This window comes from Dromiciops gliroides, chromosome 1 (genome assembly GCF_019393635.1).
Source record: "Dromiciops gliroides isolate mDroGli1 chromosome 1, mDroGli1.pri, whole genome shotgun sequence".
Classification (NCBI taxonomy): domain Eukaryota; kingdom Metazoa; phylum Chordata; class Mammalia; order Microbiotheria; family Microbiotheriidae; genus Dromiciops; species Dromiciops gliroides.
In genome coordinates, this window is record NC_057861.1 from 30511534 (window position 1) to 30535227 (window position 23694).

The following is a 23694-nucleotide window of genomic DNA, read 5'->3' on the forward strand; positions in this document are numbered from 1 at the left end:
TCAAGGACATGACTGCACCTTCTCACTTTCTGTCATTTCTTAAAGCATAGTAATAGTCCATTACATTCAACTACTAACATTTGTTTAGCCATTCCCAAGTCAATGGGTGTCTTTTTTGTTTCTAGGTCTTTGCTGCTGAAAAGTGTTGGAATGACTTACCTTAATCCAGAGACTTGTGAGAAAAGTACTTTGTAAGCCTTTAAGTATGATATGAATCCAATTTATTAAACCACTGGTTTGGACTCCCCATTCAGCATTCCTTCGACTGTGATGCACAGGTATCTTTTAACTCGATCTCTCCTACTTAGGACATAAAAGCACTTGCTCAGTAAGGGTTTGAATAGTGGGGTAGAGATGCCTTTTTGAATTATCCTGCTTTCCTCTCAAATACCTAGAGAAGTTGGTCCTATAGAAGAAGCCTTCTACCTCATTATTCTCCAACTCAATACAAACCAGCCCTCCCCATGTCCCTCATTTCCAGCTTCACACTCAACACACAGCAGGGTAAGGATTCAGTAAATAGTTGTCAACTCTACAAAACCATGATTCTTCTCACCTGGAATACTTAGTAGAGTGTGAAAACATTGAGAGAGAGGGTCAAGTGAAATAATCAAAGGAATGCAGAGACTTCAATACTGAGATAATAGTAAAAGCTGACATGTGTACTGGGCAACCCTAAAACAGGAGCCTGTGGGTATGAGTGTGTACCCAAACAGAGTATGAGAGTGTGTGTGTGTGTGTGTGTGTGTGTGTGTATGTATGAGAGAGAGAGAGAAGGGAGAAGGAGAGGGGGGAGAGGAAGAAGAACAACAGAGGGAGGGGGGAGGGGAGAGAGAAAAGGGAGAGAAAGGGAAGGAGGGAGGGGGAGGGAGAGAGAAACACAGAAAGTGAAGTCAGTAAGTATATACAGATTGCTATAGCTATAGCTTTATATACATTATACCCTAACAGAGGAAGTAATATGTAGATAGAAAAAATATTAAATATATCTAATATATTTATAGAAATAGATATACACACAGTATAATCCACAAAGTGGAGTCAGTATGTATAATATAAACACACATATTTACATACACATATATACATACTCTGTGTATTGTGGACATGCCCTAACAGAAGAAGTCCAGTCATTAAGTATATCTAGAGATGCAGATACATACAGGTAGCTATAGATATGAACAGAAAATCCAACCATTCTGGAGAGCAATTTGGAATTATGCCCAGAGGGCTGTGAAGCTGTGTATACCCTTTGACCCAGCAATACCACTTTTGGGTCTTTTTCCCAAAGAGATCATGGAAAGGGGAGAAGGACCCTTATATACAAAGATATTTATAGCTGCTCTTTTTGTGGTGGCAAGGAATTGAAAGTTGAAGGGATGCCATCAATTGGGGAATGGCTGGACAAGTTGTGGTATATGAATGTAATGGAATACTATTGTGCTGTAAGAAACGATGAGCAGGAGGAGTTCAGAGAAACCTGGAGGGTCTTGTGTGGACTGATGATGAGTGAGATGAGCAGAACCAAAAGAACATTGTACATAGTATCATCAACATTGTGTGTTGACCTACTGTGATGGACTATATTCTTCTCACCAATGCAATGGTACAGAAGGGTTCCAGGGAACTCATGATGGAGGAGGATCTCCAAATCCAAACTGTGGAGTATAGATGCTGAATGAACCATGCTATTTCTTTTGTTTTTGGTGCTGTTGTATTTCTATTTTGAGGTTTTTCCTCATTGCTCTGATTTTTCTCTTATAACATGACTAATGCAGAAATATGTTTAATGTTATTATATATATAAATATACATATATACATACACACACACACATAACCTATATCAGATTACCTGCTGTCTAGGGGAGGGGGGAGGGAGGGAGAAAAATCTGAAATTGGAAAGCTTGTATAAACAAAAGTTGAGAACTATCTTTACATGTAACGGGAAAAAAGTATTTTCTTATCAAAGGCCTCACCATTTTAAAAGAAGAGGCCAGGGCAGCTAGGTGGCGCAGTGGATAGAGCACCAGCCCTGGAGTCAGGAGTACCTGAGTTCAAATCCGACCTCAGACACTTAACACACACTTACTAGCTGTATGACTCTGGGCAAGTCACTTAACCCCAATTACCCTACTTAAAAAAAAATCTTCTTTCCCAAGACCAGTTACTCCCCTTCAGATGCACTGAGCAGAAGCCCCTGTGACAGGCCCTCCCCTCAGTGGCCCAGGCAAGGATCCCAATCCATCCCATCTTCTGTCTCTCCTCTGTTGGCTGCTTTCTGCTGCTTCTAACAACACCCATGTCTCTTGCCACCCTCAGTCCCCCACTCCACCAATCTTTCTATGCCTGGTGTCTTCCTGTATCTCTCCTTGACATTGTGGCCGTTCTGCAATGGCTATGTCTCCACTTCTTTTCCTCTCCTTACCTCTCTGCAGTCTGACCTCTGAGAGCTCTTCATTCATTTCAAACTGCTCTCTCCAGAGTGACCAGTGATCTCTTTTTTTTTCTTTTTAGCAACATTTATTTTTTCCAGTTACATGTAAGGGTAATTTTCAACATTCATTTTCATAAGATTTAGACTTCCAAATTTTTCTTCCTCCCCCCTCCACAAGATTGCAACCAGGTTATATATGTACAACCCACAAGTGTTCTTTTTATCAGTTCTATGGGGGTGCATAGTAAACTTCCCCATTAGTTCCTTGGGATTGTCTTGGATCATTGCATTGCTGAGAGTAGTTAAGTCATTCACAATTGCTCATTGAACAGTACTGCTGTCACTGTGCACAATGTCCTTCCAGCTCTGCTCACTTCACTATACATCGATGTTCATTAGTCTTTCTAGGTTTTTCGGTGATCATCCTGTTTGTCATTTCCTGTAGCACAAGACCATTCCACTACAATCATATAGCACAGCTTTTCCCATCATTCCTCAATTGATGGACATCCCCTTGATTCTCTATTTCTTTATTCATTTGGATTTGCTTTATTGTGTCTTGGTTTCTCATAAAGTCACTGGCTTCCATTTGTTCAATCCTCATTCTTAAGCAATTATTTTCATCGGAGAGCTTTTGTACCTCCTTTTCCATTTGGCCAATTTGACTTTTCAAGCTGTTGACTTTTTTCTCATGTCTTTCCTGCATCACCCTCATTTCTCTTTCCATTTTTTCCTCTACCTCTCTAACTTTATCTTCAAAGTCCTTTTTGGGCACCTCTATGGCCTGAGACCAATTCATATTTTTCTTGGAAGCTTTAGATATAGGGACCCTGATGTTGACATCTTCCTCTGAGAGTGCACCTCAGTCTTCCTTGTTACTGAAGAAACTTTCTATGGTCCTCACCTTTCTCTGTCTGCTCATCTTGTCTTTCTTTTACTTGACTTTTAGCTCCTTAAAGTGGGGCACTGTTTCCAGGCTGCGGTACCCAAGGTTAAGAAGTCCCAGGTGGTATAATTTAAGGAGAATCAGGTTCTTCCCTTGCCCGGCCTGTTCCCTGGTCCTTAGATGACCCCAGACCAAATTGCTAATCAACCAGCTTTGTGTGTTGTGGTTGTTAGTTCCGATGAGTCTGTGCCCCTCCCCCACCTGGGCCACTGCTACTCAAGCCTACCTCCTGGTTCTCAGCAGGGGTGAAAAATCCAAATTCTGCCTCAGCACCAGCATAGACCCCTGTAGTCTCCCCCCTGCCCAGGGCTCAGCGCTCTCACCAGACTGTGAGCTTAATTCAAGATAACACTGGCGCTTCAGCTGATTCAGAGGCTCTGGGGGTCTCCTTCTCTGGTGAGGCTTTCCTGGGACTGGATCTGTGTCAGGGTGACTGTGGGGTTGGTCTCCACTCCTGTATCAGCACAGCAAATCCCTCCTTCTGACCTTCCAAGCCGTTCTTGCTTAGAAGATGATTTCAGCACATTCTTCTGTGAGTTTTGCTGCTCCAGGCATTTTCCTATGGCATTATTTGGATGTTTTTGGAGCTATTGTGTCAACCAGTGAGTGATTTCTTTTTTTTTTTTTTTTAAGTGAGGCAATTGGGGTTAAGTGACTTGCCCAGTGTCACATAGCTAATAAGTGTTAAGTGTCTGAGGCCAGATTTGAACTCAGGTACTCCTGACTCCAGGGCCGGTGCTCTATCCACTGCGCCACCTAGCTGCCCCAACCAGTGATCTCTTAATGGCCAAATTGAATTGTCTCTTCTTGGTCCTCAATTCTTCTTGACCTTTCTGCAGCCTTGGACACTGAGTCACTCTCTGCTCCGGGTTTTCATGACTGTCCTCTCCTGGATCTCTTCCTACCTGTTTGACCTTGGTTTCTCAGGCTCCCTTGAGTCTTCAGGCCACCACTGCTAAGGTTGGGTGGCCCCACCAAGACTGTGTTCTGGGCCCTCTTCTCCTTCTATTCTATTTCATTTGCTGGTGTCTTTAGTTCCCATCTCCTTGCTGATGATTCTCAAATATATTTATCCAGTCTCACATCTCCAACTGTCTATTGGACTTACCCATCTGGATGTCCTATAGACACCTTGAAACTCAATGTGTCCCAAATTGAACTCATTATATCCCCCCCCCCCATCTTCCCTTTTTCTAAACTACTTTATTAAAGTCTCTGGTACCACTACTATCCTTAAAGTCCAGTCCATCCTCCATTCAACTGTCATCCTCTTACACAGTAGACTGCAGTGCTTTCTTCTCACCTCCAGGATCAAATACAGCAGGCTCTGTTTGGCTTTCCAAGTTCCTTATAACCCAGCCCCCTCCTGCCTTTCTGGTCTCTTTGGGCCTTGCTCCCTGACACATTCTCTTCTATCAGGGACACTGGCCTATGGGCTCTGGGCTTTCTGGGGCTGTCCTCCGGCCCTCTCCTGCTCTGATTGCTGATCCCCCCTGCCTTCCTTTAAGTCCCCACCAAATCCCCATCTTCTACAGGAAGCCTTTCCCTAAGGACTGTTCCTGCCTGCCATCAGACTCCAAGGGCATCCCTGGGGCTTATCCCAGGGCCTGGGACACAGTGGGCTCTGGTCATACCGAGTTAATTCACTAAGATCCACAGCCAGAGTCCCCATTTATCCAAGTCAGAAGGAGAGGCCTTAGAGGAAGCAGATCCCTATCGATCCCCGATTGATTGGGGAGCAGGGGATGAGTCAGAGCTGCTCCCAGCACTTTGGCCTGGCTAGGCGGGATGGTGGGATGTCACCTGTTTTCCAAGCCTCTGAACTACATGTGGGAAGAAGGGGCTTGGGCCAGAGATGGTCAAAGGTGGCGGGTCGGGGTATCTGGTTGGTTGGGGGCCCGGGTAGGGTTGGGGTCCGGGCTGGTCAGGATCGGGGCTCCTCCCCTCATACCTCCGAAGACCCACACACACACTTAGCAGAACTTAGCTCCACGGCCAGAACCTCAGAACTCCCGGTGCCTGAATGTCACAATGAGACACCAGCTCCTCCGCTGGATGGTCTGGAGGAAGCCCCCACCCACCATCAGGAATGTCAAGAGGCGGACAGGACAAATGGCCAAGAACCCCGGCCGGCCCCTGACCCCCGCTCCTGCCTGCAGGACGGGCGGACTAGGAGAGCCCTCCCTGGTTGTACAGCCCCCCCCCCCGTAACCCCCATGTAAAATATGGGGTTCAAGGGCCCTTGGCGCGCCCTGATTGGTAACAAGTTGTTTGTTTTTCCTCTGAAACTTTCCCGGAGGCCTGAGGAAGGCCAAGCCCCTTCCTGCCCGGGACCTGCACACAGTAGGCGCTCCTTGGTGCCTGCGGTCCACGGGCCGCCCGAAGGGGGGAGGGGCTAAAATGAGGCGCTCTGGGCCCTTGAGACACTTCTGCCCTGCTGACCCCGGGAGAACTTTCGTGTTTGATCCGACGTTCGGTTTCTGAATCGCTCGTCGCCTCATAAAGCCCGGAGGGCCTCGTTCGGGCGAAGAGGAGCGTGGGCAAAGGAGAGGGCGCGAGCGTGGCCCGCGAGGGGCCGTTACGACCGTTAGAGCCGTTTCGAATTCCCCTCTGCCTTTCGCGCCTTCTTCTTTCCCCTCCTCCTCCCCTAGCTGACGTCATTACCCAGCTCTGGAAGGATGGGGCGGCCCTTACCTCCGGAGAAAGATGACTAAGGAGCTCTTCCTTCTTGTTCCTTACTGGTGAAATCCTCCTTCCCCCCCTTTGGCTGAATGGTTTCTTCCGCCCCGCCCTTTTCCCCCTCCCCGCCCAGCCCATACCCACCGCCTGGTTGCAGATCCTCCCCTTTTCCCACGCTTGATTGGCTCTCATGGCCCGTCCCCTTTGGGCTCTCCCTCTGGATTGGCTGCCTCGGCCGCCGCTCGCCCCTCACTCGTCCCCTCCCCCTCCTAGTCTTTCCCCGTTCTCGCCTAGCGTCCCCCACGCCCCTTACGTGGCGACGCTGCCGCCGACGCTTCCTCCATAGACAACCGAGCGGCTCGCAGATCCGGAGTCGCCTGAGCTATAGTTGGAGGGGTTGCCGTCGCCCTCGCCCTGTGAGGACGGGAGGTCGGTGACTGGCCTGAGGTTGCTATGGTGCTGAGTTCTCCGGTAGAGCCGACTGAGGAGAGGTGGTTGCGGCCATGAAGGTGAGAGGACTCCCTCCTGGGGAGGGAGGGGGGGCGGGACGGGACCGGGGCCGGCGGCGGCCCACGACCCTCCTCCCCGTCTCCTCAGAGTCCCTCGGCCGTCCCTCCGCGGAGGGGCCTCCTCCGACTGCTCGCCTCGGGTTCGCCGTGGGGGGGCGGGGCTGTGATTGAAATCCGGCTCCCTGGGGAGACCCTCTTCCCGCGTTTGCCGAGCCCCCCTGCCCTCCCCGGCGGCCGGAGAGGCGCCCGGCCCTAGTCCGTCGGCCCCCCAGCCGGCTTTGGGTGCGCACCGCCAGCCTCTGCCCAAAGGGATCCCCGGAGCGCACGCCGCGCTCCCGGGCGCCGGTCCCCGCCGGCGATCGGCCGGCCTCGCCCGATGTAACCGCGAGGGTTCGGAGCCGGCGAGCTCGAAGCCTGGGCTCCTACGAGACGGATTGGTCCGTACCTGCGGTGCGCGGGCCCCCGGGGGCCAGCTGTCTGACGGGCGGCAGTCCTGAGCGACGGGGCCGCTGTCCCTGCCGCAGGACGGGAACTGCGGGACCGGGGGGGAAGGGGGGCTGTTGGGCCGGACGGGGCAGGAAGCTGGGGCAGCCCGGGAGCAGCGGGCCCGGGGCGTCTGCCGTCCGGGCTGCTCACGGTCGCGAGCCTCAGCCGAGAAGGGCGGCCTTGGGCCGGGGTCGTGGGGTGAGGAGCTGTTGACTTGGGAGCCCGGGGAAGTTCCGGCCCATACCTGCCGCCACCGCCTCCCAGCCCCGATCCTGTTTGCCCCGGGTCCAAGCTGGGACCAGATGGAAGGGGCCGTGTTAGCCCAGGAGGGACGGTCTCTTCTCCACCCAAAGGCAGCCCAGCTTTCCGATGGTTTAACTAGTTGTGTCTAGTTTTGCGCAGCACGATTTTAGATCTCCACAACAGGAGGTGACATCGGGTACTCGTCCTCTCCCAGCAGCCCTGTTTGCTGGAATCTGGAGAAAATCCACTTCTCCGTGTCTCTAAATTGGGGCTGATCATCCCCGAGTGTCAGCAGTGCAAAGAGTGAAGAAGGCACGCGGGTTCTGTGCCAGGGCCGTTTAAGTCCTGTGGGTTTTCGAGTAATGAAATCCGGACCGGTTAGAGCTATTGAGGCATTTTTCCCAAAGTGATTGTGAGTTGAAGTGGAAGGAAATTTTCTGAGGGGACTTTAGAAGCGGAAGGCTCCATGGCATTTGAGTGAGCCGTCTGACTCTTCCCAAATACCAAACTATTGAGTGATGGTCCCCATATGGTAGGAAAATAGTGAGATTTGGGAATGTAACAACATTCATATTAGTGCCCTGAACTGACTCTTAACTATGTATCCCATTACAAAATTTCGAGAACATACAGGAAGATGAGGGTTTCTTTAAGGAAATTCTGAGAAATTTTTTAAAATTAAATCTTCTATTTGGTAGCACTTTATCTGAAAACTGAATTAAAATAGCCCTCTTTTTTTCCTACTAATAACTTTAAAATATTTAAAATCTTAAGAAACAGAATGAAAAGTTGGATTGTGCTAACTGGATTCTCTGTAAAAGCAGATTAAATACTTCTGTCCTTGAACCTTGCCCTCTGATTAACAAAAAATAACAAGCCTAAAGAATAGAAAATTTTTACTAACTAGTAAATATGAATAAAATTTCTTTACATTTTAGTTGTTGTGAAACCGGTTTTTTCAGGATATAAGTCTGTACACAGAATTATAGCTATTTTATTGTTGCTTTTTAAAGGCTGGTAAAAAGTAATAATAATGGGTTTTGGGGGCATACGCACTTGTTCTGATTTCAATACTACTAACTACAGGGAATAATAAAATATGGGCATTCAACCAAATAAGTTCTCTTTTCAATGAAGTTAAAATGACTTTTTAACTACTGGGCAGTTGAATCAACATTGCAACTTTGCCATGAAAATGACTGTTTGGGGCATTTTGTTTTTTTCTTAAATTTTAGTTTTTATGAGCATTAGCTTTTCCTCCCACTCCCCTTCTCACAGAACAATTTTTAAAAGCATCAAAAAACAGAACCCTTAACAGCAAATATGCATGGTCCAGTAAAAACAATACACATATCTCATTCTGGATTTTGAATCCATCACCTCTCTAGCAGGGGGTGTTAGTGTCACGATTAATCTTCATTCCTCTGGACTTGGTTTTTCATTGCATTCATCAGAGTTCTAAAGTCTTTCTGTGGTGTTTTCAACCACAATGTTGTTTTAATTGTATGAATTGTCCTAGTCTGCTTTACTTCGTTTGGCATTAGATCATAGAAGTGTTCCTAGTTTTCTCTGCAACCATCCAGTTTATCATTTCTTATCACAATACGTTAGATTCATATACTATTGTGTTAGCCATTTTCCCCCAAAGATGGGCACCTGCTTAATTTCCATGGGGGAGGGGGGGGTATGACAAAAGCTGTAGCCACTGTAATTATATTTTGGGATATATGGGTAGTTTTGTGCAATTCTTTGATCTTTTGGAGTATAGGCCTAGAACCGATATGGTAGGGCAAACTGTATAAATCTAGTATGTATGGTTTAATAACCTTTGGGGCACAGTTCCAAATTGTTTTTCTGGAATGGTTGGACCAGTTGACAGGGCCACTAACTATTCATTGGTGTGCCCATTTTTCCACAGCCCTCCTAATATGTGTCTTTCTCTTTCCTGCATATTTTTTGTCATTACTGTCTTAAAATCAAATAACTTTCTAATATGAAGGACAGCCATTTCTCTTCCCACTTAGAGCAGGATTTTCAAACTAAAATCCACTCTCACGTTAATTAAACTTAGCTCTTGTATCTATTCTTTCATGGTCCTGGTGGTTCTGACCCTAACTAATTACATCTGTATATGTATCCACTGGATTTCTTACTTCATCCTTGTGGAGAACTACTATTGTAGAAAATTCCTTCCAGCCAGAGAGATGGACAGCCAGTTCATTTTAGAGTCTTCTCCGAGGCACTGAGAAGTCACTTGCTCATACTACTTTACTACCTATCAGAGTCAGAATTTGGACCCAGCACCTACCACTTCCAAGGCTGACCCTCTACCCACAATGCTGTACTGCTTCTCAAATATAACAAGGAAACAGAATGTGAAAGGGAAAGAGCCCTGGAAGAAGTAGAGTCTTAAGGATCTAAGTTTAAATCTTGACTGTGCCACCTAGTCCCAGTGAGACCTTTTACTGGTAACTCACTTCCTTGGTCCTCCATTTGTTGGAAAATGATGGTGTTGGCCGGCCTCTGAGGTCCCTTCTAGTGCTAGGCCTATAGATCTGTTACCAGGGCACTAAAGAGCAAAGTGCCTTAGATGATAGTGGGTTCTTCCTCACTGGAAGTTTCCAGAAGGAATTTATAGCTAACAATTAATTAGTGCTCCAAAATTCCTCAGCAGAGAATATTGCAGATTAAAGCATGGCAGGAGGAGAGTGAATCACCTATTCAGTTTTCTCTCCGCAGCTGTTTTTCTTGAATTCTTTACCTAGTTTAAGGTCTGGTGTGTTTTGAGGTTAATATATATGTGTAATGGGCAAGTTGTTTTGTGAATTCTATACAGAATGAAAGTTACCTCAAAATTACTTGTTTTCTATTGTCTGCAGTAACAATGCATTCAGAATGTTGTAGGACACCTTTTGAGAAAATCTCCAACATAGTGCAGATAATGCTGAATATCTGATCAAATATCCTGCATGAAACTTCATTAAGTTGTTAATAGTAATGCCTGTCTGTATAGGAATTTTCATTTCGAAATAGCTTTGTTAACATTTTGAGTCTATAATTTGTTGAATGAAAAAAGAATTCATTTATCATACGCTTACTAAGAATGTATTAGGTACTTTTTTCTCTTAATACTAGTAGGATGTCAACAGAGTTGAGTTCTATATGTGGTAAGCACAATAGATATTTATTGAATTATTATAATTTCTCCACTTTTGAAAATAGCTTTTAAAAATAAATCCTTATACGTGGTAGGGTAATTGTCCTTAGGGTCAAAATATTAGTTACCATTTTTAGATTCTTTGTTCATCTTTAATAAATGCTCTGGGGAAAGTAACTGACTTGAAATCTTTCTCTCCTATAAATAATATTTAATTCCAGTCAATGCTACGATTTAGGTTTTCTCCTTTTGTTAGGTGAACAGCATTAGGTTCATATTTTGCTGGTGCATTCGGTTTGGATGACAGATTCCTCCCAGATGACTGACCTGATGGTGTTAAAACATCCAAAATCTGAAGTTTTTTTGTTGCTGATTCAAATGACCTCTGTTCCTTATTAAAACAATCACATAAAATATTAGTGTGCCTGATTCTTAATATAGTTTGTTACAGAACTTTACCAACTGGGACTGAGGTTCAGGTGAAATAACTTAGGTTGTAAATGTCCAGATAAATTTGGTCAGATGTAAACTGCAACTTCCCCCTATTGTTCTGTACGACCATTTAATTTCCTAGGACAACAACAAACTTGTTTTCTCCCTCTAAGTTTAGGCTTGTGTGTCTGAATCACTAAAAGGGCTCCTATGCATGGGTTGTTAACCTTGGGGTCTTTGGAAACCCCACAAAGGGTTTGCAAATTGGAGGGAGTCTGTGAACTTGAATGAAATATTACAACTTTTAAAAGCTATAATTGATTTCCTTTATGATCCAATGTGTTTCACGAATTTAAATGAGCCGTTTTGCATACAAACATTCTTTGGCACAAAAAGGGTTCTAACAACCTCTGGCTCTAGTGACATTAGGACTATATTACAAACATATGAAGTGAACTATTTTTTTAAAAACCAGTTTTGAACTATTCTTTATGCAGGATTATAAAGTCACATTAGATCAGTGCCCATAAATAAATAAGATTTGAAGCTGACTGGCTCTGTCTACCTCTGTTGCCATCCTTGCTATGGAATCCATTTTTGTTCAGGGCAATTATAACAATGTGGGACAGTGTGGTTTGAGGCTACCTTAGTACTTTCATCTAATTTTTTTCTAAAGAATTACTTAAAAAGAGAAAGCTTAAAACTAGAGAGCTTGGGATGTAGTTTTGGAAAGGAGAAGAGCCTAGCCTACAGCATGCAAATTGTTTAGCTTTCCACATAAAGTTAAACAGTAATATAGTTACAGTTCTAGGGGGCAGCAAGTAATTTGATTCTCACTACAATGTCTAATAAAGCTTTTCACCGTGTTTTATCTCAAGATTCTGATTTAACATAATGGCTACTGTGGTTTCAATCTGTAAGGCTGTATTCAGACTCCCATCATCTGGGGGAGAAAAACCAACAAAATATGTATGGTACTGATTTCAATGGGCAGTATTCTTTGAGCTCTTTCCTTATTTGCTAAAGGTCTTTGTACTTATTTGAAGCCAATATTTTAATGGGGGTGGGGGGGGTCAAGGGAAGGCTTTAGTGCTTAGTGATCTCATTTAACATGGTTACTCCTTCCAGTGATGCCCCAGATTATATCTCATCTATCCTTTGAATTCTTATCCATGTTCTCCTGTAAATCCTCCACAGGGGGTTCACCTATTTCAAGCATTTCTTATGAGCCAATTGTGTACAAGGCACTGAGTGCTAGGTGCCTCAATCCTGGACCTTGCAGTCTGGAAGACCCGAGTTCTAATCCTGCCAAAGATACTAACGGTGTGACCCTGGACAAGTCATTTGACTTCTCTGCATCTCAGTTTCCTCATCTGTAAAATTGGGCCTCTAAGACCCCTTCCATTTCAATATCTGATCATTTGATTCACTTCAGGGAGAGATACAGTACTAATTGAGTTTTGATAATGAGATCAAGGTTAGGGCACTGCTTCTTTGGACTTGAGTAAGTACTGGTAGATTTCTCTGTAGTCCAAAAGAACCTGAGACTAATAAAAATAAACTTAAAAAGCCTTTCTCTATCACTAAAAAAGGAAATGGAGTGAGTTTCATATGCTTCCATCATAAGTCACACCTCAGACAGGGCAGGCAGAATATACTCGAGTATTTCCAAAGGCCAAGTAGAATGTTCTAGTGTCCCTGAATCACTAAGAATACTACATCAAGGAAGGAAAAATTTCCAGGATTCCTTTATGGTATTTAAAAAATCTTTGCTCATATTCAACCTTTGCCCCTTATCAGGCAAAGGGATTATATTGTGAAAGAACACTAATGCTGGCTTCATGTCTCACTTCTGAAACTACTCCCTCTGTAGGCTTCTTCAAATTGTTTGAACTCTGGACTTGGGAGGTTTCCTTATTTTTAAAAAGGGGGTTGAATTAGATCTCTATATTCCTTTCCAGCTCAAAACACATAGAATTTCTATGTATATAAATCATCATGCTACTGATGGGGGGGAGGGGGTTAACTCCAGGGGTTTATGAACTTGTGTGTTGATTTTTTAAAATCCAAAACTACTTTGATAATTTTCAATATCATTGGCTTTCTTCGTAATCATATGCATTTTATACATTTAAAAACATTCTGAGGTTTCATCAGACTGACAAATGGGATCTGTGATACAAAAAATGGTTAAAAACTTCTGTTTTGGATTTTTTTGGTTTTGTTTTGTGAGGCAGTTGGGGTTAAGTGACTTGCCTAGGGTCACACAGCTAGTAACTGTTAAGTGTCTGTTTTTTAAAAAAAATCCCTGTTTTTCAAGAACTTTGATGCAGGAACAGTAATCACACCTGAAATTCCAGGGCCGGTGCTTTATTCACTGCCACCATCTAGTTTGCTTTAAATGGTGTACCTGTCTACAGCTCCCACAGTTAAGTATTCTATATAACAGCTAGAGGTAGCACTTGTAATGCTTTACGGTTTACATAGCTGAACCTTACAATCCCAGGAGATAGTTGTTATTATTATATGTTTTAAAGATGGGGAAACTGAGGCAGGCAGGTTAAGTGATTTGCCCGGTGTTGAACAAACTAGTAAGTATCTGAGGCCACATTTCAATTCCAGGTCCAGTGCTCTATCGTGGTACCACTAAGCTGCCTCTTTTAAAATTCAGTTCATTAAACATTTATTAAGCGTGCTTTATATCTCATTTGGTCTTCACAATTCTGGGATGGAGGTGTTGATATCATCACTATTATTTATATGAGCATTTTTTTTTTAAGTGAGGCAACTGGGGTTAAGTCACTTACCCAGGGTCACACAGCTAGTAAGTGTTAAGGGTCTGAGGCCGGATTTGAACTCAGGTACTCCTGAATCCAGGGCCGGTGCTCTATACACTGTGCCATCTAGCTGCCCCCTTGAGCATTTTTTTGTATTAAGTCAATAAGAATGTATTAAGCACCCACTATGTGTCAGGCATTGTGCTAAGTTAATGGAGCTACAAAGAAAACAGCAATTCCTGCTTTTTGAAATCATGAGAGAACTCTTATCGTATTATTACCCAGAGGCAGCACTGTGAAGGGGAGAGTCAGTGAATTTGGAGACCACACATGGGAGGTCTGAGCCCTGGGCACCTTTGGGAACGGTTTTTAATCTCTTTATACCTCTGTATCCTCACCCTGAAACATTACTATCTAGCTAACCTGTTAAGTTGTAAGGCTTAAATGAGATTGGGTACAGTAAGTGCTTTGTAACTAAAACACACAGATCAGCAGTTAATTACAGATGCTACCCTCTAATTTGGAGATCTCAAAAGTAGCTTCAGAACTTTGGGCTATGGTTGATTCCCAGTGCTGTTGACCTGTGACTTCCAAGTATAAGCAAGAACTAAAATTATATTCTTCTTTGGCTAGACTCTCTAAATTAGACTTTTACAAATACTGCAGTTAATATTTTGATTGCTGATTCATAGAGGAATCAGACACTATATGTAACTACATTAAGGACTTAATCATCTGGCAGCCTTACCAGGAAACAGAGCCAAAACGCACCTCTGAAAAGCCAACATAAATGTCACAAAGCCTTTACATACTAACATGCAAGACAGATTGCTCAAAGCTTTTACTTTACACACAGTTCTAAAATGTTTTTGTTATCTGAATTCTAAGCTTAATAGCAAGTTGCTAAGACAGGGACTGAGAGGGAGCTGCTATGGGCAAGCACATAGCAGCTAAGTAGCTACTGAGCATTTTACTGTATTCGAGCAAATAAAATAATTCATCATAATGTTAACCATACAACTTTAAAAATCAAATTATGTTTATTATTCTTTAAAGCGCTAAGTATGTAATACATTTTAGAAAGATTTCTATTCATAAAATGAGAAATCTTGGTGCTTAAAGGGTTATTAAACCCTCGGCTAATTCCTAATAATTCATTTCCAGAGAGGTGTCTAGCTAGCTGAGGCTTACTGTACTTGGAAATCAATTTACTCATTGTCTGATGCTTTCTTCCAGGCGGGAGCCACATCTATGTGGGCTTCGTGCTGTGGGCTCCTAAATGAAGTCATGGGGACCGGAGCGGTGAGAGGCCAACAATCGGGATTTGGAGGAGGTACCGGCCCATTCAGATTTGCACCAAACACTGACTTTTCCACATACCCACCAGCAGCTACAGGAGGAGCTAATATAGTTTGCAAAGCCTGTGGACTTTCATTTTCAGTTTTTAGAAAAAAGGTGAGTTTGTTTATTTTAAAATGCAAAGATGGTCTTTGATACTTTCAATCAATAGAAGGTAAATTCCTTTAGGTGAAACTGTGAACTCCTTCAAGAAGTTTACCTTTTTGTTTAGTAAAGTTCTCAGAACCGGAAGGAGGTGAATTATATTTACTGCTCTGATTTCCTTCTTTTAGAAACAACTTGATGTTTTGTCCCGATGGCTTAGCACCAGCATAAAGCTGGGTTTTAGAATTTCAAGGTTTAATGTCAGTTGTGTTTCCAGGTAAAGGAGTGCTTTGCTGAAGTTTCTCACTTTTTCTGCTTCCAGTTGCCAGGGTTCAAAAGCTGTGTTAAATATCCCAGGATTCTATGTGTATGTTGATTTTGTATTTATGGCTGAAGATTCCTTTAGGGTTTTCAAAGAAGTACGCCTTGGCAGTAAGGTTTTATTAGATGGGTAAACTGAGGCAGATCCCAACTTGAACCAGGCCTGAAACCTGCCTGTTGACTTTCACAGCTTGCCTCAATACCCAGGAATCATGTGGTTTAAGCAATTACACTGCAGCTTTTGTTTAAGGAAGAATGAATTGTTTTCATAGAGATCTGTAGTCACTTCGGGGCACCAAGGCTCCTGCTTGATCTAATTGTACCAAGTGACTAGACCCTTATACAAAAGGTTTGAGCATTTGCCCAAATTTGTTGGGTTACCACAGTATTATTCTGATACAAATTTTTCAAAATCATTCATTGCTATAGTCTTAAGTATTAAATGAAGAGTCACAGAATAAGGAATTAGCTGCTGTTGCTCTAATTTCATAACATTTTTCATATTGCAAAGTAACTTTAAATGTTCTTTTCTAGGGTCGTCACATTCCCAGGTTGTCTTGAATTCTCTTAGCAGTTCACATCTTAATTTTTTTCTTTATGAAATATTATTAGCTTGTGGGAACACTGCAACAAATAGAAATAAATGATTGCATTTCTTTAACTACCATCTCTCTAAGCTGGGGCATAGAAATAGCTTTGAGAGTGATTAAGGCTATGAAAAGGTACAGATTATTGTATCAGCAAGGTTCTCTCTTTCCTAGGATTAACCTTGAAGGATCAATTGTCTTTTTCCTTTATTCACTCTCGAAGTGTTCACATCTTTTCTTTAATCTGGGAATAAATGTTCCATGAAAAGATCCAGGAAAAAAGTTTCACACTGTTTCTTCTCCACTCAATGGTGTCAGCTGTGCTCTGCTAATTATATGTTTGGGCTGGGGGTGGATAGGTTTTAATTCATTAACACAAGCTTGTATGGTTTTTTCCAAAGAATTCTTATTGAACCTCGCTGAACCCAAATTGTTAACATTTTTTTTCAAGTGTTCCTTCCTCCCTTACAATTTAAAGACCTGTGGAAGTGGGTCAGTGACATATAGTGCTTCCCAACAATGTCATGTAGTGTATTCATATTAAGAACTGCAATGCAAAAAAAACCAAAGAACTAAAGTAGTTGACTGTCTGGCAGCCATAATTAAGTGGTTTCTTTCCTGTCCATTTCTTTAGCATGTATGTTGTGACTGCAAGAAGGATTTTTGTTCTGTCTGTTCAGTCATACAAGAAAATTTTCGAAGATGTTGTACTTGTCACTTGTTACAAGAAACTGCCTTTCAGCGCCCTCAGTTAATGCGACTGAAAGTCAAAGATCTGAGGCAGTTCTCTATTCTTCGAAATATACCAATAGACAACTTGGCGAGAGAAAGCAGACTTGGTTGATCTTGTACTGTGCCATCATGGATTGGCTCTGAGGAAGACATGGACACGCACAGCTGAATTCTTCAAGGTCACAGACTTCTGCTTTTTTACACATCCATTTTTTTCAACGTACCAGTCCCTTCTCCAACAGTGTCTTCATCGCAGGGAGACCTCACAAGCCAAAGAGGAAACTCAGGCCCTGCAGCACTTTCACAGGTAGCTGACTTAGAGGGTAATTTCTATTAAGTACATGATGTTTGTTTGCTATATGAGTACTCTAGATAGAAAGTTCCCTAGGATTATTTAATTGTAGGTTATGTGAGTAGGAAGGACCCACAGAGGATCTCATCTTAAAATAAAGTAGTAAACAAAGTACCTGAAGCTGTAAGTATGCAAAATAGTACAATCCAGGTTTTCCTGATCTTTAGTCTGGGGTATCTTAGCAACTTTGAGGGCCTTTTATAGCATACTAATGGAAGGTGTCAGAATTGAGATGAGTGATTCTACCCATGCATCCCAGTTTATCTATTTTTAATGGGAATAACATTCTCTACCATTTTCTAGGAATGTTGAATTAATGGCAGCACATGCTGCAAAATGAGTATGTTCGCGGAATTGAATACATGTAGATGTCCCAAGTATTATAGAAATCTTTATATTATACAGATTCAGCACTGAAAGGTAACCATGCTTTGTTGCAGTATTGCCTCACTAATTCAGATTAACTGGGAAAGAAGAGCACTACAGTAATACCTCTAAGACAGCACTTAAGGAAAGTTAGTTTTATGTCTTCAGCAATTCAAAAGCAAAGTGTTGCTCATTAGCAATCCTCAGATTTAGCAGAATGAGATTTATCAATTCATATACACATATATATAAAATTAAATAGAAGTGGTGCTTCTGAAGTTTAGAATTTCTGGAAATCATTTCATCCTGTGCCCCTCATTTTAAAGTGAGTGACCTAGGGCCAAAAGAAATTGACTTTATCCTTAAAAATTATCTTAAATACTGTCCTCTGTAATCTCATTTACATTTTGCCATTCAACAAATCTGATGCATAGATATTAGAAGGAAAATCTTGGGTCCTATTATTCTCCAAACTTTAATTGAAGGAGTCAGGCACAAATAACTGATTCAAAAGGGAGTTAAGTGATTTGAGAAATCTTAGATGAGGAACATCTTTGACTCATGAAGGGAAGGAACAAGATCACCCATTGTGGGGGTGGAGGTCATCAAAGAGAAGGATCCCATCTGCTGGGGATGAAGTCTGTCATGGGGCTGGCATAAACAAAGACGGTAATTAGAGGGCAAGGTACAAAGTGAAACTTAAATAACAGTTGAGAATGCAAAGGAGTAATAATGAGATAAAGCTGAAAAGACAGTTGGGGACCAGTGTGTAAAGAGCATTGAATACCAGGATCTATTTTTATTTTTTAAGGAAGCAACATGATCAATTCTGTGCATTAGGAAAACTATTTCAGCATAGGCAGCACTGTGAACAGTGAAATGTGGGAAAGATATCTTGATCAGAGCAGGAGTTAACTTTTTTGTATCATGGACCCCTTTGGCAGTCTGGTGAAACCTATGGACCCTTTTCAGAATAATGCTTTTAAAGGCACAAGATAAAATACATATATGATAACAATGGCAACCAATTATATATAAGTATAGTTAACAACAAATATAAGTTCCTGGACCTCAGGTTAAGAACTAGAGGGGGGAAAAAAGAATTAGAGGGAGGAAGATTAGTTATATCCAAGATGACCTGATAATAATATTCAGGTGGTAGAGTAAATAAATATAGGACTGTAGCTGTAGGGAAATGGGAAAATACCTTAAGAGAAGGGAAAAGGACAAAACTTGGAGAGATGGCTATATTTAAAGGGTAAGACTAGGATGTGATGTGAAGACAGAAGAGAAAGAGTTGGGGGGGGGGGTTAGGGTTAATTTCTGCTTGTTCCTAATTAGAGGTTTTATTATTACGGCTACTCAATTGGATGGTGGTGGATATTGGAGAATGGGAAATTCATCTTAATGAAATTGAAGGCCCTGCTTTTAAACATTTTTTTAAAAACCCAATTAGCTTCAGCTGTCATTTTTAATGGGTGAGAGAGTAATAAAAATTTTCTTTTGGGGTATCCCCATAGGGCCTGGCTTTTACATTTCCTCTAGTATTCATTCCTTTTGGAATTAGCATTATAGTTAAACTGGCCATATTTTTGTGATCATATTTCTACGGTATTGGCATAACAACAACACTGGTGGACTCTTCCCCAGTAGATACTGTAGTTAGGTTTTGTCATTTCCTTGGTTGCTTTACTTGCATAGAAATTTTAAACACTAGATTTTCAGGCCTTTTTAAGGTGCAATGGGTTCTTTAAATTCAAGGGAATATACTACCTTTGCAGGGAGAAGTAGCTCCAAAGCATGGAATCATCCTAGGAAGTATATGGGTGCTCTGTCTAGAAAGCAAGAAACCTCCAAAACATTGGAGACTCTGGTGCTGTTTATAAAAATCACTTTCATCATTGTGTGGGAAAAATGGTTTTTAGAGACTGTCATGATGGCCTGAGTTTTATTAGGAAGGTGTCTTTTTGGTCCTGATCAGATTCATTATGTGCACAGGGACAAGGTGGAACGCCCTTGACAAACCCAGAAGATGAGGAAGAAAATGCTGAAGAGGTGAGGGAGCCCTCCCATACCTTTCAAACTTCAGATTCCTTTTGGCAGATTCTAGACTTGGTGGGTGGGGAAGAAAGCTGCCTTCCTGTGCTGGGGGGTATTGAGGTTGGAAGTACAAGTAGCATGTACATCAGTGCTGGAGAGCAGTCTGCTGTGCGGTGCAACATTGTGGGTGTTCTTTGTGTTGGTAGAGCCCTGGACTCTCTAGGAAGCGGATGAGAGCTTCATTATCTGATCTATCAAGTCTTGAAGATGTTGAAGGGATGAGTGTCCGGCAATTGAAGGAAATCCTTGCTCGGAATTTTGTCAACTATTCTGGCTGTTGTGAAAAGTGGGAGCTGGTAGAAAGAGTGAATAGACTCTACAAAGAGAATGAGGAAAACCAAAAATCATGTAGGTTTGTTTTCTTGTTTTCTTCCCCACAACTTCACTTTTATTTATTTGTTTTGTTTGTTTTTGCCGGGGCAAGGCAATGAGAGTTATGTGACTAGCCCAGTGGGTTCCACACAGCTAGTAAGTGTCCAAAGTGTCTGGGGCGTGATTGAACTCGGTCCTCGTGAATCCAGGCCAGTGCTTTTACCACTGCACCACCTACGCTGCCCCCCACCCAGGCATTCACTTTATTTATACTAAGGGGAAATTGGTGGCAGTTGGTATACAATGTGACTCAGTATATACACAAACAAACTTCCATCCTTTTTCACCCATACCAAAGTATAACCCTATAATAGTGTCAGTCACTAAAAAGGAAAAAAGGCATATCCAATGCACGCCTTTGGCAGGGCCAGTATCTTTTACGTTGTCGCATTTGTAAATCCTAAAATTTGTTTTTAAAGGTGTGGTGGGTATTCCTGTAATGAAAATAAGTGACTGAAAGGTCTGGGTAGGAGTCACCGAGTCACTTAAAATGAAATGTTTCCATCATCCTAGGTCCTCTGACTCCAGATCTTAATCTTCCTTCCCGTTATACCAGTCTGTCTTCAATGGACATAGAGTAGTGACTTTGGGGACATGATGTGTGGTCAAGGAAGAAATGCAAAAATTCTGCGTTGTTTTTGTTACTAGATAGTCAAAGGTTTACTTACTGTTCTGTGCCTTGGGCAGTTTTTATTTCACAAGCTAGCAAATCATTCAGCATTCTCTTTAGCAAGACTATTTTTGAACACGCGGGAAGGAATTGGACACTCTTAAGTTCCTGAAATAATACTTAAGTTTTTGGTGGGAACTGCCTATTAGATGTAGAGAGTCAGTCATCACCAGGCTACCATGGCCAAATTGCTTTTTTCTCCTCTCAATTCTTGTTCTTCAGCCATCCATGCCCCACACCAATATGGTTGTGGAAAGAGGACCCTCACATTTGGCTCTGTTGGCAACAGCCTCTCTGGAAACTCCCAATTCAGACCTAAATTTTCTGAATGAAGGCCCAGATAACTCAAATGAGATGTAATCTGAATTTATTTTATTTTTTGGTGAGGCAGTGTGGGTTAAGTGACTTGCCCGGGTCACACAGCTAGGTTAAGGTGTCAAGTGTCTGAGGCCGGTGCTCTATCCACTGTGCCACCTAGCTGCCCCATAATCATGATTTCTTGTTGGGTAGTTCCAGCAGTTAGAATGTGCTGTTGCTGAACACCAACCATTCCTGAGTTATCAAGTAGGCACAAGCACATGTGTGCATGTATGTATATGTATTTGATCTTGTCTCCCTATCCTTGAGTAGGAACCTGCTTCCTGATCCAAGGTTAGGAAAAACGGGTCTGTAGGTGCTCATCTGTCAGGCTGGGGTCGTGGGTGGTTTGGCTCACTGGGCACTTTCCAGGGGTTCTGCTGCACTTCTTCCTGCTTTTCAGATGGTGATAAGATGCAGCTCCAATAGTGAAGATGACAATCTCTGCAGGATCTGCATGGATGCAGTCATTGACTGTGTTCTTCTGGAGTGTGGCCACATGGTCACTTGCACCAAATGTGGCAAGCGCATGAGCGAGTGTCCCATCTGCCGGCAGTATGTGGTTCGAGCTGTGCATGTGTTTAAATCATAGAAAGTCTCCTACTCAGCCCCACAATTTTATTTCAATAAGCAGACAGGATTTGAAACCATTACTGTTCAAAGGCTGGACTTTTTTTGTTTTGTTGTTGTTGGGGCTTGGTTGGTTGTTTTTGGGTTTTTGTCTTAAATTTCATTATGAATTGTGGAAAGAAGAGTCCATCTTGCTCAGTTTGATGTGGAAACACTTTCTTTGTGACATTTCCTTTGGCAACGTGGGAGGGAGTTTAGGGGTGGTAGAAGGTTCCCAGGACCCTTCCCATTGACAAGAGCTTCCAGGTTTGTTCACAAACTGTTATAAGGAGTCAAACTGTTTGAGCTTGCCTGTTGCTCTCTTCTTAAGAATACTGCCCCCCCTCCCCTTCATCGCCCCAGAAATAATTTTTAACTGCTGCCCCCTTCCAACAAGATCAGTGTCAGTAAGTGTACTCTAAGCAGTGGTCACACAGATTATTTACCCTTTTAGTTAAGTGTGTTTAAAATGCTAATCGATAAATGTAAGTTTCCACATTGTTGCTCTTCTAGTGTTTAAATTCAATATAATCGGAGACGAATGAGTCTACTTAGAAAACTGCCAGCGCCTTAGAATAAACCTGTCGATTTATGTTCTGATTAAGCATTTCCTCCCAATGGCTGCATCAAGAGTATTTGTCATTACAGAAGTTTGTGTGTTAAGGACTTTTTTAATTAGCCTGTAACATCATTTTACATTCTTGTATAGTGAAGGTGTTTTTGTTTTGTTTTTCCCTCAGTGCTATCCTGCTAAGTCATTTCAAGTTTAGGAATAAATTACAAATTTTAAACAAGTCTTCACAGGTGTGTTATCTTGTACAATTTCAGTCAATTTCAAACATCTGTAGTATGGAAATAACTAATGTGTCATCAGGGTACTGTAATCTGAGGTGAATGTAGAAAAGAGTGCGTAATTTAGAACTTCTGCTTAAGACCCAAAGTGTGTCCGTTAGCATTCTTTTCTTCACTTGACACTTAACTATACAGAAACAAATCCATGAACCAGACAGGCTTTTTTACATTTTACATTTATAAAATGTAATAACTTGAATTGGCTCATTGTCTTGACTTATCACTTCCTTTTCATCTCTTAATAAGCATTTCTGGAGAGGCAAGCATTTGAGTCAGGGTCTTGATGTTAGACTTCTTACACTTGACTTTAAAACTTCCTGTGCTGTTCACAGGATTGTGTTTCTGTTTACATTCTCCAAACAGGTGTAGAAGGTAGGGCTCTCAACCCTCCTCTTTTGAAAAGAAAAATCCCTCTTAATTTACGTGTTGGCTGCTTTTAAACCATAGCCCCTGGAGCATGCCCAAATCTAGTCAATGTTCTAAGGAGGTGTTAACAACTCATTCTCTTCCTCCGAAGCATCCCCATGATCCTTGCACCTGCTCTTGCCTGAAGCAGCACTTAGCTTTTCTGAACTGAACCTAGAAAATAATACTGTTTCCCCCTAGCAACAAATAGAGGTGGTTCTTTCCCACCCAAGCTTCCCAGTGTTTTCAGAAATCCTAGAAGTAGCAGGTAGAGGGATGTTCATGAAATCACAAAAGCTGCAAGTGTTTTTGGGTGGAAATGGGGTCTACAGTTAAACTAAAAAAGATTTTAATCCAAACACTGTCACTTTAAATCTTTTTTTTTAAGGGAACAGAAAAAGCTGCTTGTGTTTTTAGGTACCACTCAAAATCCCCACTATTGTGACCTGTGTACAGGATATACTCTGATGGAATTGAGGTGTTTGGCATCTCAGGGGAGATATTCCCCAACACTGGCTCCTTTTGAAAACTAGATTCCCTGGATTAAGATGTTGAAATCTTATGTAGCAGAATCTTACTCGTTCTTGGGTCTGCTGCTAAGAAGAGATGTTAGCTGCATCTTGTTTAAGACCTCTTCCTTACCCCAAATCAGTCTTTGTTTACTTTTTTTTTTGGCTTAAGTGACTTGCCCAGGGTCACACAGCTAGTAAGTGTCAAGTATCTGAGGCCGGATTTGAACTCAGATACTCCTGAATCCAGGGCTGGCGCTTTATCCACTACACCACCTAGCTGCCCCTTTTGTTTACTTTTAAAATAGATATTTGTCAACTTCAAATACGGCTTTTTCTGCTGTTTAACATCCT

The 23694-nt window shown here is 42.4% G+C and overlaps 1 protein-coding gene across 1 annotated transcript; it reads left to right on the plus strand.

Annotated features, from left to right (window-relative positions):
• The first annotated feature begins 6373 nt into the window (after window positions 1-6373).
• Window positions 6374-22070, plus strand: RNF34 (ring finger protein 34). Its single transcript, XM_043977080.1, is given in 12 exon segments — window positions 6374-6570; window positions 14902-15120; window positions 16651-16830; window positions 16832-16880; window positions 16883-16906; window positions 16909-16938; window positions 16941-16967; window positions 16970-17055; window positions 19465-19521; window positions 19713-19914; window positions 21369-21387; window positions 21389-22070. Coding segments are annotated over 12 exon segments (1068 nt in total). The 5' UTR covers window positions 6374-6564; the 3' UTR covers window positions 21558-22070.
• Window positions 22071-23694: the final 1624 nt, after the last annotated feature.